General features: G+C 41.3%; 1 protein-coding gene across 17 annotated transcripts in view; it reads right to left on the reverse strand.

Moving 5' to 3' along the window:
• The window catches only part of ndst2a (N-deacetylase/N-sulfotransferase (heparan glucosaminyl) 2a), a 116,060-nt gene that overhangs the window by 14,587 nt on the left and 81,400 nt on the right, over window positions 1-20,073 (reverse strand). For 9 of the 17 annotated variants that reach the window (XM_034302805.2, XM_034302804.2, XM_034302802.2 and 6 more), the window contains 2 exons: window positions 19,060-19,119; window positions 2,735-4,353 (listed from right to left, as the gene is read on the reverse strand). In XM_034302805.2, coding sequence (XP_034158696.2) covers window positions 2,735-3,754 — 1,020 coding nt within the window. In that variant the 5' untranslated portion in view covers window positions 3,755-4,353; window positions 19,060-19,119. The remainder of the gene's footprint in view (window positions 1-2,734; window positions 4,354-19,059; window positions 19,120-20,073) is intronic. The other 8 variants (XM_034302807.2, XM_053232953.1, XM_034302803.2 and 5 more) reach the window with 1 other exon arrangement.

Here is a 20,073-nt window from a genome sequence, read left to right on the forward strand (position 1 = left end):
ACACTCCACACTCCACATTTCTCAAGGTTGTCTGTTAGCATGCTTTCACATAGTCTGGTTAGTCTGGTCTCAGTTCGGTTCCACTCTAGCCAAGTTCAACTGCAGTGAGAAAGTGATTTGACCCTGAAATCAACCCAACTACAAGAAGTGAATCCAACATGCCGTGTATTTTGGGTTGCAGGCAGCATTTTTTGTACATGTAAGCTGCTAAACTCAGCCATGGGGCAGAAACTGAGTTAAAAGGACCGAGATGTAGAGCAATTGCTATGATAGCAGTTAATAACGTCAACAAAATAGACTTTATGTTAAAACTATAATGAGCTTCCTGATTAGACATTTGCACCTTTTGACCATATAGTACACAGTTATATAAGGGAATTATTTATAATTGCACATCAGGTGTCACCCAGATGAGCCTGGTTCCTCTCAAGGTTTCATGTCGTCTCAGGGAGTTTTTCCTCATCACCTTCACCTCTGGCTTGCTCATTACGGACAAGTTTAATAATACGACAAATTTTAATTTAAAATTTATATCCTGAATTTATATATTTCTCTAAAGCTGCTTTGTGATAATGTCCGTTGTTAAAAGTGCTATACAAATAAAAATTAATTTAATTTATTAAGCACCATGTTCTCTGTGCTCAGGTGATATTTGTGATTTCTATGCACAAAGGCTTGTTTATCTTTTTCCAGTACTGTTTTTTTTTTGGTTTGTTTAATTATGTGCAATGTGAACCCAAAACAAACTGAACAGTGAACCAAAATGATAAATTTTGCTCTGTTTTAGACTTGGTAAAAGGACTAACTAGTGTGAAAGCACCTTTGCACCCTCACTTACCTGCAATATGTAGTTCTACATTTGGGCTTGTTATATTAATGCACCACGACCTTCTTCAATGAAATGACTTCACTTAAACATCCTCTATGCTGTACACCACTGTGTTTCTCAAGCTATGTTTTATTACAAAGCAAGAAAAAAATGTCCAAACCCTCCATATTATTGGTAGGAACAACAGTTCATGCAGATGTAGAAAATTCTCATACCGATCCAGACCTAGTCAACAGGGGACACAATTCCACCTTACATTTCTAAACCTGTGAGAAATTGTGAAATTGAATCCAGTATGTTATTCTAACACTTATCTTCCTCAGCCAGATGTAACAGCTCTCACCACCAACTGTATTGATCTGACATTTTCAGCAGATCGAGCTCTATAAATTGGACAGACTCAACATCAATTAACACCCTATAGCCAGCATAATAACTAAGGAACTTAGCAACATCCCCTGTGATGAAACATGGTGGTGCCAAGTTAGTCAAACATAATTGACGTTGGGATAATTAACTGGCTGATTGACTCAAGAAAGCTCTCCATCCCACTCAGTGGGGATACAAGGGTACACATGAGGTGGCAGTCAGCCCTTTTCGCTGAAGCAAAACTTTGTCTCTCTTACCCTTCTCTATGCTACCTCTACTACATTCTAATGTAACAGACAAGTGTGTTGTCAATGCAAATGCCTAATTAATTATCCTGTTATTTCTCATTAAAAGGCATGAAGGTGTAATAACCTGTGTGAGAGGGAGACCTTCAGGCAATGTCTCTTTTAGCACAAAAGACATAAAAAGCAGGCAAGTTCAAGTGCTTCTCCATGTTACACTGTTAAGAGCCAACAGCTCCCTCAAGGATTTTTTTAGATAGTGTTATGGCTTACATTTATGGAAATTATTAAAATACCTCTCCCTTTTCTTACTACGAGGGCTAGGGAATTACTGCAGGTGCAGCAGGATACAAATATACTACCATATCTGTAATCAGGCAGAGAGGGCAATAAATAGTAGGTTAATAAGGACCTTACCCAAATTAGCATATTGTCCCTAGGGCATGCTTTAACAAGTGTAATCACTGCAAATGTTTGCTGTGTGGCCCTTCATACCCAGTCACACCTCGCTGCTTAGAGCCATCAGCAGCTTGGTCTGCTGTTCTACCACTGATGTAGATTTAAGCAATATCGCAAGCAAGAGTGCTGTTATACTGACTATCCTGAGTCACACCGTTCTGATATTCAGTATAACAGCACCATTGTGAGTGTGATATTGCTTTTATATAACTGTTATGTAAATAAGAAATTAGTATCAAGTGACTGTCATTTCAGACACAATATGGCCAAATATTTTGTTTATATTCGCTCTGTCAACAAAAATAGTTCCCAAAGAAGCCACAGCTAGATAGAGCAACGCACAGACTGACTGACAGCCCGTAGTAAGCATAGTGATGTTTTGAATGTAATGAACTATTGTCAGAATTGGAATTTTATTTAGCAAACACAGACAGGCAGAGTGATACACACAGTGAAAGGTACCAGTGCTGTTACACTAAATATCAGCACTCTTGGAATGCCTCTTGGACCAGAACTAACTGTTGTATAATGGGAAATGTTGGGTAATGAACTAGAGGCTCTAAAACTAGTCTGTGCATTTATATGTAAGGAACATTTGATGTTAAAAGCCATGTAAGCCTTAAATATTTAAAACCATTACCAAGAAATGAGCAATTAGCAATGATTCATATATTGTTCTGAAGGAAGAAAACTATCAGTGTGAGAACAACTCCGTTAGGGAAAAATGACATAATTTGATAAATTCATATACAAGGAATTGCCTTCATACATTTTCTGGCAAACGCTCTTGTTTCATGATGTATGAATAAGCTAAAAAGCAAATACAGACACTGACCTTCACATCTGTCACCTTCATGCGCGTTCCTTCCTTTCCCACAAAGATGTCGTCCACATCCACAAGTATGTGTCTCTCCAGAGACAGGCACAGTCTCTTTCCAGTTAGATAAGCGATAGCATCTACAAAAATCAGCTTGTGCAGCCAGAATGAGAGGTTGTTGCCAAACAAAACTCTCTGGATTCCATCATGAAGGCCCAGGTCCTGCACCACGGTGGCATGCAGGACTCGATGGGGGCCAAGGTGCGCTAGGGCCTCTGATGACTTAGTGCTGGCTAGTAGCACAGGTTCATAGGTACTGTGGTTGGATTGGAAAACAGTCCAGTCATCACCTGGCAGCGGACCTTGCTCCACTTCGTTGGGCTTGGTGACATAGAGCAGCGGCGCAGCAGCGTTGATTCTGTAGTCCCGCAGGCCCAAATTAGAGTGCAGGAAAAGAGGAAAGCCCTTAAGTTGAGCGCTAAGCAGCGAGTTCTCATTGGCTTTGAAGAAGCCAATAATACCCACACCAAACTCTGAGCAATACTTGTCAAGAAGGTCTCGGTTCCATGCATCCAAGTTGACATATTTAAGGACATTCTCATAGATGACTAGAGCGTAGCGGCCCCGGTCACGTTCCATCAAAGTGGGCATGTCGCCCTTGCTAGGGGCAATCTCTGTGTGGTAACGGAAGCGACTGGACTCTAGGATGGCCACGATCTCCTGTCCCAGCTGGGAGTAGATGCTCTCTACAAACACTAGCACAACAGGTTCTGTGCGAGAGTTGTCTACTGCTTTGACAGTCCGCTGGTGGCCAATGAATGGGGGCAGGAAGAGCGGTACCCGCTGCAGACCATCCCCCGCTGCGACCACTTCACCACAGTCACTGAAGGGCAATGGAGGTGCCTCCTTTATCTTGGGGCTGTTGCTGACATAGTAAGCCAGGAGCGCCATAGACAGCAGGCAAAAGATAATGAGCACCAGGATGAGGCGGTGGAGCTCCAGTTGCCTGATGCCCCGCAGGAGCTTCCACAGCCCCATCGCCACAGAGGGAGAGCAGGAGCCAGGGAGCAATTGGGGTAAGCAGACCTTCACAGACAGAAGAAGAGGGGATATAGAGGGAAAAGAGAAAGGAAGAAAAGGGTTCAGCAGCACACACTGGTACACACTTTGAGCAAAGAGGAGCCATTTACGCTAAGTCACCATGGCCCCCATAGCCCATGACTAGCCTCCTGCTGTAAACTCCGTCTCTGGCCGCCACGACTCAACGTGTTTGCTTCACGGTCAGACTGCTATATACCACGTGTGCACTCTTTATCCAACACAGTGTGAGCTTCCTCCACAGCTTGACTTAAGACGATTGGGTTTCTTGCTCTTGCTTCTTACGACAGTCCTCTGCCTCTTCCGCTCCTCAAAGGATCAGCTGTCTCTCTCCTCTCTCTCTCTCATGCCTTTATGCTGCTACAAACTTGTACGATTCTGTGTGACACAGCCTTCTTTATTACTGGTAACAGAGAAGTGTGGCTGACGCTTTTGCAGCTCTCAGCAATGGCTGCTCTGAGGATGACCACCACAGGGGCAGGATGGTGAACAGTGCCCCCTGCAGAAACCCAGCCTGGCCATTCTAGGAAATGGTAATCCTGTTGGAAGGAGAGAGCGAAAGAGTGAGACAGAAAGACAACTACGTGTGCACTTTTGCAAACCATGTCCTAAAATTGCTAAGGTAAACTTTCATAAATATCAGCAAGTCACTCATGATATGAGTGTAATGCGTAAAATAAAAAGATGTGTAGTGTAAAGAGCAGATTGCATGCATCACGGGGAATTTACAAAAAAAAAAAAAAAAAAAGTTTCAACTTTAACAATAACAATGAATAGGACCAGTACTTATATGTTTGGTGTGGGTGGAACTGGCCACTGATGAGCATGCTTAAATGAGACACTGAAAAACACAGTCAATGCAAAGGCCTTAAGAGCTACCTGATCACCTGATTCTAGATTCTTCCATGTAGCCACGTGAAGTTTCCATTAGGGCCCCTCCTGACACCCACCAATGTACTCTCAGTGGGTCAACAGAGCTTTCTCATGACTCCCAAAATAGCTCACCATAACCTCCGTGTGCTGCCACCCTCCCTCTACAAAGATAGCATTACAGGTAGGAGAGGAAAACTCTGACCTTAGAAATGAGTGAACGAGGGCATTCTATTGGCCAACTTGGGCTGCTACCATGTTTTTGTTTATGCACAGGACCAGAGCTGGGCAGTAACCCAACGCCATGAGAGACGCACACTGCCGTCCTGTAGGTAAGCAGGGAAATGTTTCCAGCAAAACACCCGCTGTAGAAGGGGTACAAGTTGGGCTGAGGAACGTTATCAGAGGTCAGGCATAAGTCCATCAGTGAAGTTTACAGCCACCTATTTGTCTTTGACATCATCAATGCCAGCAATCCTTCCACTGTAAATCAGCTCCAGCAATTAAAGGATCAGTTTTCTCACAGATGAACAAATACAGCAAGACCTCTGACCAAATTCACCTTGTTAAAGACAGAAAAGGTGCAAAAAGTTGGGGGAAAATCCACACGGTCAGAGCAGATGCAATCTCTTTGCATCGCTCTTAACATGTCCAGTCATAGGAGCAGAGTAACATTCCTGTCACCTGACTGTGCAAGGGAGTAACAGACAGGGAGGAGGCTTCTAGAGAACCTAATTTATCAACTGCATGGCCCAGACCAGTGAAGAGAGCATCCTGAAACTAGAACCTGGACTATTATTAGTCTGAGAAAAGCTCACCTCACTGACCACTTCCCAGCACTATAAGGGCACAAACACATGACTTGATGAGAGGAAAAAAATTCATTCAGATCCCAAGGGTCAGTCCTCTGTTTTCACGTCATATTTGATTATGGTTACATTCTGATGTTAACATTTGGCTTTAAAGATGTTAAATAATTTATTTCAGGGTTTCTCAGTAGTTGGGTGTGTGTACTGTGAGCTTTAAAAACTTTTTCTCCTACTGTTAGAGTTTGTACTGCTGTTGATTAACACAAATCTGGTCTCTGTGGTTAGCTTTGAGCTTTAATTTCAATTAAAGAGCTTTTAATTTCAACCCTACTACTTCTCTAATGATAATATAGCATCCGGCCACCGGCGGGCTAATCCTGATTTATTTTCGATATGAACTAGAGCAGGAAATGATCAGTAGGCCATGCATATCTTTTGTTTATTAGGATGCAGCTCCTGGTAAACAGATACTTATAGTGTTGCTGTGCGCATGAAGAGCGGAAATTAGATGGAGAGGAAAGAAGAAGAGGGGAAACAACAACAACAAAGAATGAGGATGTGTGTGTGTGTGTGTGTGTGTGTGTGTGCGCGTGATCTGATACAACGGGTAGGAGGGGGAAAAAAAGGAAAAAAAAAAAAAAAAAAAAAAAAACTAAGCCGAGTCCAAGTGTCTTATCCAGTCTGTGAAAAAAGCAAAACTTAGAGGACATAAGAGTAAATACCATATATAGAGATTTTAAGTCACAGCAATAGAAAACTAAACAAGACAGTCATTTTCCTAGAGGACAGCATGTGACCTCCACAAACAGAGGCGTCTCCCACAGGTCTAAGTAAGATATGATAGTAATTAGAGGGATAGTTGAGGGGACTGATGCAGAGACCAAAGTTACACTCTGTACTCTGGTGTACTGGCAAAATGACTGATTCCTCTATTACACATCACTTCGTACTGAGATTTGCCTACAGAGCCAATCAGGTAGCCTTTCTGTCTACATGCATTGCCACTTCTAGTCTCTGAGCTGAGTCAGACGTTGCTTCCGTTATGTGATGTTCACTCCCGTTTCCACAATGCAAGACAAACCCTATACTTCCTGTAATCAATAAACTATCAGGCTCCCTTCATTTCCTTCTGATTGCCTGCCTCCAGCAGCTACACACAACCACCCTCATGGAAAGTCCCTTATGTCTCACATGTGGAAATGAAGGAAATGAACATCAGCAGGAAAATTTATTAGAGGAACACTGAGGAAACGGAAAGTTTCCCCTCAGCAGTGTGTGACACTCAATTCCTCAGATATACAGTGGTGCTAATGATGAAAGTCAGAGAGACAGACACACAAACACAGGTGTGCACACGTACACACAGAGCACTTTCGAATCAATGCATCACATACAACAGATTTAGGTCCCTGAGCACAAGGAGACTCAGCTCAGCTGTGGACCTCTATAAATGGCCGTGTGCACCAAGCACACATCACTTATCCATTACTCACACCATTTCTCATCTCCAGTCCAGACCAGCAAAACTCATGGGATGCATGTCGTCTCACATTGCAAATGCTCCAGTTACTAGCACTGAACATAGCTACTCTAGATTCAGCTCTATTGTGCAGGTTCAAGAGGCCAAAACCTGACCTCTGGCCAGAGAAATCTTTATTACCATTGACTCGAAAGTCACAAGCAGCGTGTAATGTGGCTAGCTACCAGCAGGGAGGTAGTAACATAATAAATACATTACGTTACATAATAGACTGCACAATTATTTAAAACATAGTACGTATATTTGTATTTCTATTTATATATTTAGAGACTATTTAAGGAATTTAGATTAAAGCCTGTGCTATAGATAGATCTCCAGGAGGTTAACCATAACAGAGAATGTGTACATGACACACTGGCAGCACAGGAAGCACATGGACAGCCCTTCTGTGAATATTCCTGAGAGGCTGTGCAAGCAGAGTGAAGGAAATACTGCGAGGGTACATTTAACTGAAAACAACTGCACATACACACTTTTTCAAGCTATCAGGTATTATGCTGCCTGACATGTTAGGTGATACTTGATGGACAGTGATGATGTCTTTATAGCTGTTGTGATGCAGAAAATAGTATTCTTTCCTCATTTTTCCCCTGCAAAAGAAATGTGACCTACAAACAAAAACAGGAGAAAAAAAACAGGGAAAAAAAAAAAGAACACCCACATACCAGGAGATTTGCTTGGACTACCACAGGGAAGCTGAAGTTAATCGTAAGTTTGGTCTGTGCAATTAGTTAAGTGCCACAGACTACAATTAGCAAGCCTACCTTTTATTTAGCAGCACGCCATCTGTATCTAGCATTTATTAGTTACAAACAGAACAATTCATCAAGTTAATGTTCTGGCAAAGGATAAATTGGATGTGCTGTAAGAGCATTCAGCAAATTTCACACAAATGTTCAGATAAATAAAAGGTAATTAATAATCCTCAACCTCAATCACACATTTTATATTTAATCCTATAGGAAGTGGCTGCGAGCAGCCAGTGATTTTATTTTTCAACCAACAAAGCCAAGTGTTTCAAAAAGTTTTCAGAAAAGTGCAGTGCGATGTTAAGTGCTTTTATACCACAGCACAGTTGAATGCTTGAATCTGATTGGTCAGAAGGTGCGCATTAATTACAGTACAGTACATTACAGTAGCTCCAGCTTTAAAATGAACAATAGGTTAATATTAATGCGCTCATTCTAAGACATTATTGTTTCTATAGTAACAGCTCATACTCAGGGACTTGAATGGTGGACGCTCCATAAGACTAATAAAAAAAAAAAAAAACAGATTTGAACGTGGTTTAAATGTCTATGATGTGGGGACTTATTTTGGAGACATTTATTTACCATTTATGGAAAGAGTCCTGTTGTAAGCGCTTACTAACAGTCAAAGTTTCCCAGCTTAGAAAAATCTTCAGGACAGAGAAGATTACGGTTTCTGGTTTCTCGGTAAAATGACATGCTGCATTTTGAGAGAGGAGAGAGAAGAGAGAGAAAGAGAGAGAATGTTGAGAGAATGAGTGTTTAATCTAACTATAAACCTGTTAAAAGTATGACGTGTCCTTCATTAATAAATTAAACATTGTAATTGTTGGCAAACAGATGTGGTATAAGCAGAATAACACACAGCAGACAGTGCTGTTACACTGTTACACGCCCCAGCGTGCATGACGTTTGTATAACAGCATGATCTGTCATGTGTTATTCCTTACTTGATCACCTGACCAATCAGATCACAACTCAAGGACACACACACACAAAAAAAAAAAAAAAAAAAAAAAAAAAAAAAAAAAAAAAAAAAAAAGGAAAAACCAACATGAAGGATGGAGTGTCAGTAGAAGAATTAGGCTCTGTCTCAACTGGTGCACTGCGTAGTGTTTACTTTAGAGTGGAGCAGATTGAAATCGTCCTCCGTGCCACAGTCTGATTAAATATTGAGAAATTTAATCTTTGCTGTTAATTATTCTCGATAGAAAAAGCTTGAATAGAATGAGGTACAGTTGAAAGGCAGGAGCAGTCAGTGTCGTCATGGTTACAGGGTGCTTGTACAGCGTATGAACCTCTTTTTCCATATCAGCACAAAGAGCACTTCGACCAGCACATTGAGGGGAAAAACCGGCAAATGTGAAAGCAGCATGAGCCACTGTATTCTATGGCACCGTACTTGGTTCAGCGCCGTTACAGAGATATTGCACATAGAAGTGAGGGAGAAAAAGAGATCTGATGCAGAGCCACAGGCGTGAGTGGCACTAGATGTTGGGGGTGCACACACTCAGCACGTGTCATGTACACCATACAGCTTTCATCGGGGTGTACTCCAGGCAAACAAGCCTCAATAATTGCACTGTGAAAGACGAAAACAACGATGATGGCTCTTACCGTGAAAGATTTCTACAGTGTTCAAAACAAATACAAAAACCCAGCATTTAATTGCCTCACAGGCACTGTGAATTAGACTAAGCTTCTAATCTCCTAAAAGAAGTTCTAATTTACATGCAAATTCAAACTTTTAGGTCTGTTCGCATACTGCTTACAAATACATATCCATCTTCATCTAGTCGAGCTAAGGCACAGGTGGTGTTTCTCCTAGAACTACAAACATTAACAAAAAGAAGGGGGAAACTGACAAGAGCAATTCTCACCTGCCCCCTGGGGTCAAGCCCTCACTACCCAAACAACTGAGTGCTGATCACTAAAATTCCACAAAGCCCCTCTTCACCCTGCCGTTTACGTCCCACACACACCACGCTAAATAGACTCTGCTCACTCCACTGAGCAGCATGAAAACAAACGCACACAGAAAGAGATAGCTCCCACCCTCCATCACCACAGCTGTATTCCATGTCTATCTGAATACTACCACAGCCAAAAGAACACAGATTTTTCTATTATTATTATTATTATTATTATTATTATTATTATTATAAAAAATTGAAAGCTATTAAAACTTTAATAAATAAATAAAATTTAATAAATAAAACTTTCAGTATAAGGTTACGAATTATAAGTTTCCAGCTGTGTGGCTGTAGAATAATAAAAAGCACACATTTATATTAAAATGTATATATTAATCTGTAGCAATTAGGGCTTTGCCATATTGTAACGTCCATGATACACCGGTACAATTCTCCCATGTCATAAGAATTTGATAAGAATCGTCCCACGATACTGACGATATAATTGATGACGTATTTACACGCTGCAACGTGGGGCATCTCACACGTAGAACGAGAACAAGCATGGCGAAAGGCGGAGTTCCAACCCTAGACGAGGAAGAAGAGTTAATCCCCAAAAAAGCAGCTGATACAGAAGATCAGATGTGAATCACGCGGCTCTCAAGACTATATGCTGATGCGACTTGTAGCCAAAAAGAAAAAAGTGTTTATTATTACTTTCATACAGTCATTTATATCGTTACTGCAAAAAAATACCATGAAATATCATGACATAGTTTTAAGTCCATATCGCCCATCCCTAGTAGCAATTATGCAGGAATGTTTCCAACACCTTGTGGGATCCATGCCACAAAGAATTGAGGTTGTTCTGATAGCAAAGGGAGGACCTAGCCAGTATTAACATGGTGTTTCCAAGTGGCCAGTGGCAGTGTATGGGACCACAGGCACTGTGTCTGAAGTGCAAAAATAGTAAACATCTGAGGACAGTCTTTATTACTGGAGAATGATGGCAAAAAAGACAAAAAAAAAAAAAAAAAAAGAAGCTGCTCTATGTTCAAGAGGTTAACCTCTCTTATTAAAGCTGAATCAATGGTTAATCAGTGAAACTGGCACTTCATTAAGCACAACTGCCTTTGTGGGAGCGTCACTGCTCACCTGGCACACTAGTAGGGGGCATGATCGACACAGCCTTCCAGGACGTCAAAATTCACGTGACTGGACAAGAAAAGTTATCTAACTGTAGAGCAACAGCACAGTGCAGGAGTGAAAGAAAAGGTCACAGGCTTAGAAACAGTATGTGCTGTGAGCAGAAGGGCAAACGGGGATATATCAGCACTGAACATCTGGAAGGGAAGAAAGTAACAAAAAATCCAGCTGAAAAAGCACCAATGATAGGCCTACATATGAGAGCTTATGTACACCGAGCAAGGCTGAGTTTGTCCAAAAGGTGCTGGAGTTTTTCTGCCTTGAGGGTAAGCCTCTCCCGCCCACACCACAACGGCTGTTTAGACAATAAACCAACAGCATCTGCAGCAGGCCACCCACTGCTTGTGTATGCATGTGTATGTATGTGTGTGTGTGTGTGTGTGTGTGAGAGAGAGAAAGAGTTTAAAATAGCTGAGAGGATGATTTCTGACCACCTGTCTGGTTTCTTTCAGCAACCTCGCTAATATGACCTGTAGTGTGCAAATAAGACCTCCAGCACTTATAAGTTCAAAGATCCATGTGTAGCTCCACTGCAGATGCTAATGAGATGAGCTTGAGTACAAGAGCCTGCATTACTGCATTACCCGAGCAGAGAGATAACCCAGAGTGAGGGGCAGAACTACTGTACATTACCATAAAAAGCTGGTGGAGTGGAAATGGAAGAGAGAAGGAGAGTGAGAGAGAGGTAATGTAGTGCTGTTACCTCTGGCACTGGCAGTCACTAATGAGGTAACAGTGAGCTCAAAGGCTGCAGCCCATCTGCAAGGTCTGAGAGGAACCTTGGGTTATTGATCGACAGCGAGCTGACCTTCATAAACTAGACAGCTGGTCATACAGGCATCGGGCCTCAAGGCTGCTGTATGCTCCCTTCCAAAGAAATGTACTCACGCTGCAGCAACTGGCCGGTAGCAGGATGGTGTTGACGGGAGCTTTGACTACCTCCCCTCAAACATGTCCAACCGCAAATCAAGTAGCTTGCAAGGATTTGATGTATAAGTGGCAAAGCATTGACAGATGCTATATTGTTTTATATTGGCTATGATATACACACCCTGATTTTAAAAGGCAATAATTGAAATTAATACAAAAATCATAAACCAATTATTACTGAAAAAGCACAAACAACCAATGTATAAAAAATTATTCCTATTTTTAAACTGTTTTGGAAATAACTTAGGCTAGCACGGTGATTTGCCTGTAACTCTAAAACTTATAAAGCAGGCCTACACTGATTTCGTCCCGGAACCCTGTCTACCTTACCACTGGAAGCGCAGATCATATTGAACAAAGCTGGTCACAAATTGATCAGAGGCTACTTGAATCAAAATGTATTGTATCATAGCAGATTGAGGGCTATTGTCAAATATCAAATAAAACCTTATGAAACTGTACTGCATTGTGTGCAAACCTGAGGTTTATACCCCTACACAGTAGCAAGTTCATTATTTGAAGAGTAATTGTAACTGAACACATTTTTAACATAATTTGCCCAAACAAGTGGAGACAGGACAATCCTATGCTGCCTTCCTCAAAATTGAGGGAAAAAAACAAAAACAAACAAACAAAAAAAAAAACACATCATCACCTATTACTACTTACTTCCTCTCCCCCTTTGTTTGATAGACAACCTGCAAACAGCTAAGAACTTCCTACTTTTCTGAAAAACCTTAAACCTTCCAGGCTTGCAGCAGTTTGTTTGGGTGCTTCTGATGAAGCATAAAGGAGCCTTTATCTGAGACTCATCTCTTAATCCATTAACTCGACTACAGCAACTGGCCTCCCAGCATGCAGTGTTAAAGTGCTGCAAATGGACCAAAATGCATCAGTGCAACTGATCTTCAACCAGCCTAAACATGCACAAGCTACATTTCTCACCATTAGCTCCCAGAACATTAAGTTCAAAGCCATAATGCTCGTGTTCATGGGTGTCACTGGAACAACATCCCTAGAGAGCGTGATGCATTATGGACCCTGTGCTCCATCCAGTCCACTAGGGTCTTCAAGTGAATGTTGTTGAGAGCTGCCTTTATTACATGGCTTATCTCAAACCAAATTCTATTCATATGTTGCATGCCTGAAGAACATTTCTCTCCACTCCACTGTACTGTTTATCTCAGCATTGTCCTAGCAGCACTTACTAGTACGAGATGCAGCCTGTAGCTGTAGGTCCTCTCTTACCTCCAAGTACCTGATGGTATTCCAGAAATGAAAACATATCTCAACTTAGCACTTTCATTAAAGTTAGCTTTTGTGATTACAGAATGCTTACATTGCACATGCCTCACTTTGTATTAAAGCTTTGGTCATAGGAACAAACGTCAGTATGAAACAACACATCCAGGTCTAGGAATGTAAGTAAAGTGCACCTATTTTTCATATTCTTTATTAAGAATGTAGAACCTGATGTATCTGCTAATACTGACTAGCAAACCTGCTAAGATGTTCTACTTAGCAAATGACTGTGAGCAGACTTTGGTATTTTTGGTATGGAACCCAAACACAAGTGTGTCAACACTTTAAATATGTTTTGGCAATTCCAATAATAGTTCGCTCGTCTTAAGTTTATAAAAAAAAAACAGGGCTGAACAACTCATTCTCTCACCCACCAGGCTAACGAAAGACCAAATATGCTTGCTCAGTCTCATGTTAAGGTTGCCTTGAAACATAGTTAACTAGGCTACACAGTGGTAGCTAATGTAATTTAACCCTAAAATATGACAAACAAGTTAGCTAATTAAGTGTGCAAAATTAATTTAAATTGAATGAGTGCTTCTCTGTAGCCATATCGATCATATATATAGACCTTAACATATATTGTTAGTTTACCACCACACCCATATGCGCTTGTTGAACATCCCATTCCAGATTTAGTCCTCCTTTGCCATTATAATAAGCTCCACTCTTCTGGGAAATCTTTCCATTAGATTTTAGAGTGTGGACGTGGGGATTTGTGCTCATTCAGCCACAAGAGCATTAGTGAGGTCAGGCACTGATTTTGAGTGAGTGGGCAGTCGGCATTCCAGTTCATCCCAGAGGTGTTCAGTGGGGTTGAGGTCAGGGCTCTGTGCAGGCCAGCACTTCTTCCACTCCAACCTTAGAAAACCATGTCTTCATGGATCTCGCTTTGTGCACAGGGGCATGGTCATGCCGGAACAGGTTTAGGCCCCTTAGTTCCAGTGAAGGGAAATCTTAATGCAGCATATGAAGACATTCTACAATTGTGTGCTTCCAACAGTTTGGGGAAGAACCACATATGAGTATGATGGTCAGGTGTCCACAAACATTTGGCCATATAGTATATTAGCTGTTATGTGAGTCTGACTGCATCTTTATTTTCATTCTATGTACAAGAGTTTTGTGCTTTGATTCAATATTCCCACATCCCTATGCATTTCAGATTTGTGTTTAAAAAAAAAAAAAAAAAAAGTAGCTTATTTGTACAAACTAATTTATTGAAGTAGTAAAAATAGCTCCTATTGAATATATCCTTGATTGAGAAGTGCAGCTAGTATTGCACTGCACCACCTGGAAATATTAACTAATTGGAGCATCTAACATTTAAACTTACATATTAAGGAAAATAAATTTCTTTCTCTAGTTGGCAGGACGGGGGGGAAAGAAGAAAGAAAGAAGAAAAAAAAAAAAAAAAAAAAAAAACACTGGAAACCCCTATACTAACAGCCTAATTAGTGTACTTGTCCACCAGTCAACGTTAAAGAAAAATCTGATAGCCCTGGACACAATCTGCTTGTCCCAGATGCCCAGACTAGTGATTTGTCCACCTCTGAAATGTGATACTTAGTAGTTCTATTGCCAATATTTGTACTGCAGAGTATTTTAGTGGGTCATACCAGGGAAGCCATATGAGTAGTTACAGTCCATGTCTAGTGTAAGGTGCTGTATACATGTATGCCAAGAGCATATGTGGCTGAATACAGTACTCCCATATCAGCACTAGACAGAGTGAACACGGAGCAGTGACTTGAAAGGACAAAGAAAGTCCATCAGGCTGAACATGACCTCCTGCCCTCCTCCTCTGAGATGTCTGCCTCAAGACACCGGTCACACTGACCCTCCTGCCCTGGCTGTAACTTAAATTACCACTCCCGGCAGACTAGGGGTCAACAAGAGCACAGACACACATACAGCCACTGATTTATCCAATCTTGCATTGAAAGATGTTATCATTTCATATTTCAAGTCTTGGAACTTTTTACTTTTTTAGGTGACATGCTGTGTGATCATATAGAGTTATATAAATGTATACATCTGCTGCCAATTTCATGTGCCCAAACCACTCACGATTCCACCCACTGATACCAGTTATTGAGTTTAACAAAACTTCACAGAATATGAAAAAAATACAATTGGATACTCTGATGACTGTAGCATCTTGTAAACTACTTTTCTGTTTCATAACAACCCTGTGGTTAATGCCCTGGTCTTACTTTTGCTTGAGATTCTAAATTTCGTCTAATTTCTGAAGAGCCTTGATGGAAGGCACGTGTGCGATAGTGAAAGATTAACTGTACCACTAGGTTTATAACCAGCTTGACTCTTAACTGAAGAAGTCAACACTTGCACTTTTAACTGATTGTTAATTGCCCAAGTCCCTGTTTTCCTTTCGTTCTAAGTCTCCGTTATAGGTGTTGCCTCTTTTATGATGGGCATGTGTTAAAGCAGGTTAGAGAATGTGCGTTCTCTGATTTCAAGCTGGGCTTTCACACCATGCTAACGCAACAGATGAATCAGTCTTGTTCTGATTGCCTGGACGATGCCTGCACCATCTCTGTATGATGGTAAATCGCCAAATGCGACTCCTCCACAACAACTGCTGTGGTCTCAAACACATACTTTGATGACCAATCTGAACCCTTACATTTAGCGATTTGGAATGAAAACTTGCTCTAGACAGAAACCAGCTCACCTCCTAGTTCTCTTATTGTACTTGTTACATGCACTAATGCCACAAAAGTTAAGTTCTAAAAAAATATTAGCACAGTAAATAATTTCTAAAAGCTTGAAGGCAGTCACTTTGCATTAGGCAACAGTGTGAAAATGTCACTAGGTTTGATCCACTGTTGGCCATATTAACACTTGTGGGTGGAGTGCTAGCCTTTGTGCCTTTAGTAAATTTTATGTAAAAGTAGTACTCCGAGCCATAGCTTCTTCATATTCTTCCCTTAGTACTTTTGATGCTGGTGTCCGGCTTCCAATCAGGTCAAAAATTAAGGAGTTATTACTCTCAGTTCTGTTTCTTAGCAATGACTTTGCTCTCTGCATATAAAAGTTCAGACAGCTTTGTACAACTATTTGTGAGAAATCCCAAAAAGAGCTGCACTTTGTATACATACACAATAAAACATGACAGACCATGCTGTTATACAAAAATAATGACCACCCGAAGCGCATTATTTTCATATAACTGCACATCTGGAGTGTGTTATTTCACTTATACCACAGTGATTTGCCAACATTTACAATGTTTAATTTATTAATGCACGACACATTGCACATTTTAATGGTGTATATTTAGATTTAACGCTGTGGAACATCTAAGAGACAAGTTAGTTCCTGTGCTCCCCTACGTTATAGCTGTGATTAATAGTCATTCTCCACCAGTCTCTCTCTCTCACATACGCGCGCACACATACTCGCGCGCACACACTCGCACAAAGTGCAGCCTGACATTTTCTGAGAAAACGGAAAGCATAACCTAGACTGAGAGCACTTACAACCAAGACTCCTTCCATAAATGTGTAAAAAAAAAAAAAAAAAAAAAAAAAAACTTCACATCATCCTTTCTAAGAATTACTTTGTAAAACGACAACCCATTTTTAAATGTTTACCATTAGTCTTAGATTATGTGGAGTGTCCAACTTACAAGTCCCTGTGTATATGCTGTTACTATAGAAACAATGTATTAGAAAGAGTGCATTAATATTAACCCATCGTTCATGTTGCAGACGGAACTACCGGTGTCATTAGACAAAAAACAATGCACCCCTTCTGACCAATCAGACTTGAGGTTTCAACTGTTCTGTGGTATATGTATATCCTTTTAAATGTTTATCAATAATAATGTATATTCTACCAAAGCAACAATACACTGTTAACGATTCCACAGTGCTGTTAGCTTGGTGGTCATTATCCATCCTACTACATCACGTATGTCACAAAGATATAAAACTGCGATAAAGATGAGAAAATCCCAAGGACACAGATCAAAAGAGACTCCTGACTGTGCTATCTCCCTGTGTTGAATCTAGCCGGGTCCTTAGTGCTGGAACCTCAAGCTCTAGGCCAAAATCCTGGGCTTTGCCACCAAACAGCACAGCAAGTCATAGCATGACTCCGTATCTAATACGAACTCGGGGCAATCTGTATCCTGCTTGAGTGGACGAGTCTTCTGGAGGTTATTGTAGGTGGCTAATAAGAATAATTTGTAAAATATTATTCAAAATAATGAATTTAAAACAACACCAGACCACTTGACACTGATGCTGCTGTGTGTCTTACTGAGCCTAAATTAAAGAGAGTGGATTTTAAATGCATCACAGGCAAGAAATTCAGGCTAAACAGAGACAGCGTGGGCAGTAAAAAACAAACCTGAAACTGGACGATAAAAATATGACATCGCTTCTTAAATCTTTCAGAAAAATGACATTTGAAAGGAAAGATCGCTGTCAAAGGTCTGCACTACTTCTAGCTCCACCTGTATGTACCAACTCAGCCTGCACCTTACCTGGGATAAACAAATTCAGCACGGGTAATTGGGTAAGGTACGGCTCTCTGGGCAGCGGAAACAGTGACAACAAGGTTAATTTGCAGCTCTGAGCTGCATTGCCCAGAGGACAAGCACTATTAGTGACTAGAGAAACAGAGTCATGGCCAAGCAATCAGTCCTCACATTAAGGGAAAAGGAGTTGAGCAAATAACCGGAAAACCAGAAAGAGTTGATAAACTAATTAACACATTATGGAAATGCACAGAATACTGCCTTGTTTGTTTGTGTGTGCAACCATCTTGTTCCAGATGTCATTGCAGAACTACTGCAATAAGTCTGTTTTAGTGAGAGTCAATTAAGTTTCACTGAAATTAAACACAAGACACTAGAAGCTTGCAATCAAAACATGGCTGGTGTAAAAAGAGAGTGAGCCGTTTATAGATTTGGATTACCCTACTACTGACAAGGGTAACACTGAGACACCAAGATAACTCCTGGTTATTTTTAACAGAGCAGATCACATTGTCAGAATGATTATGACAGACGTTTATGCAGCATCACAGTGAGAGAGAGCACTGCTTCTTCTAAAAAAGCATCACTAAAAATTAGCATGTGTGACTTCATTCTTGACTTCATATATGCTTGTGCACTGCCTGGGCAGGAAAGCGCTTGCGAATGTAGGCACACAGTGTACGAGGGATGAGAGTAAAGGGAAAAAATAGAGAAGCACTTCAGTGGCCAATGACTGCAAACTCCCATCACCAGCACCGTGGCAACTGTTTGGAGTTTTTTAATTGGTTAGGGACTGCAGCTGACTGCACGCTGAAATGCTTAAAAATTACAACAGCAGACAGCAACTCGACAATGAAGCCTTTCTCCCTGTCGAATGTGGTGCGTGTCCACAAACCCCACACTCCTTTTTGCTTACATACCACTGAGACGCACAAACACAAACTGAGCTTCCAGACAGCCTGCACCACTTGTACCTCTCTGGTTACAATGGTAGCAATGGCAAATCAATTGCAAAGGCTGTGTTCATAAAACTGCAGGCTCGACACATATAAGAAACAACATCTTTCACTAGTACGAATGGGAGAAAATGAGGAAAGGGAAAAAAATATATATAATTGAGGGAGGCCCTGTGTTGTGTATTGTTTTCTTGGCCAGGCTTCCCACACACCTCCAAACAAGTACGCCTCTTCCCTCCAATTAAAACTACTTTGGCACTGTTTCTCCTCTGATATCTTTTCACTCTCTGTCACTGGAAGTCCCTTCCTTTTTTCCCACCACCTCTGCTTGCCAGGCTTCTCAATTCATTCTACGAGCCATTCCACCAAGCGCACAGAAGTCCCGGAGGACCCCACAAGCACAAACTCTCCCTCTTGCTGGCACGCACACACACACACAGTAGAGGCAGGCAGAATGACATACCAACTCCGATGAGGATGCTCATGCGAGGCCCCGGTGAAGGCCAAGTTGTTTACTGGGAGTCTGCAGAGAACAGAGAATATAATCTGATTAAAACAGGGAAACTGTAGTAACAGTCCTGCAGTCCGATGTGCCATATAACAGTTTTCTTTCCCAAGCTTTAACTTTAGATTGTTGTTGTGCCTGCTAGCCCACTGTATTTTTTTTTCCCTCTGTCCATATCCCCAAGTTGAATCTATGCACGTGTAGTAGGTCTTTCTCAAGCCTATGTGGAGCTGGCCTAATTACAGCACAAAGAAAGAAGGAACGGTTTAGAGGGGAATGCTCCTTCCCTGGCAGGACTGGCAGTACGGTGGCTACCGAGTTGCACAATTGTCTATGGCAAGGGTATTCATCTAAAATTTGTAGTCTGATTAAATAAAATTAGTTCACGACATTGCAGCACTCCGAAAAGAAGCCTTCACCCACACATTCGGCAGTAGACACTAAGCTAGCGGGTTTGTATTGGCAGTGCTGTTGTAGGAACTAGACCATACATGAATTGTACATGGGTGAAGAATAACATACCAGCATCAATCAGACACATACCCTATACATGCATATCTCTTAAAAACAATACCCCAACAAAGAGCTATCCCAACTACGGTAGTCAAATAATCTCTCTCTCCCTGTCTCTCTCATACGCACACACCTGAGAGCCGTGATCTGAAATGGCGCATCTCTTTGCCGTGTGACTCACACTGACATATCCAGCACCAATGCTGTCTGAAAGACCCTTACAAGACCACATGTAGAACAACATTACCATTCCAACATACTGAAATCAGCATCTTGTCAAGGAGCTTTCTTACACCTCAGCATCACCAGTGTGTCACTCAAATCAAGGGGTACGATGGGGGGAAAAAACTTTTCTGACAGCTTTTCATCTGGGTGAAGAAGCCATCAATCAAGCTGGTAGGAGCTACAGTTGGAGCTGTACTCAGCACTTCTGGCTTCACCGTGGAGGTCGAGAGGCTA

This window comes from Pangasianodon hypophthalmus, chromosome 3, assembly GCF_027358585.1.
Source record: "Pangasianodon hypophthalmus isolate fPanHyp1 chromosome 3, fPanHyp1.pri, whole genome shotgun sequence".
Taxonomy (NCBI): Eukaryota; Metazoa; Chordata; class Actinopteri; order Siluriformes; family Pangasiidae; genus Pangasianodon; species Pangasianodon hypophthalmus.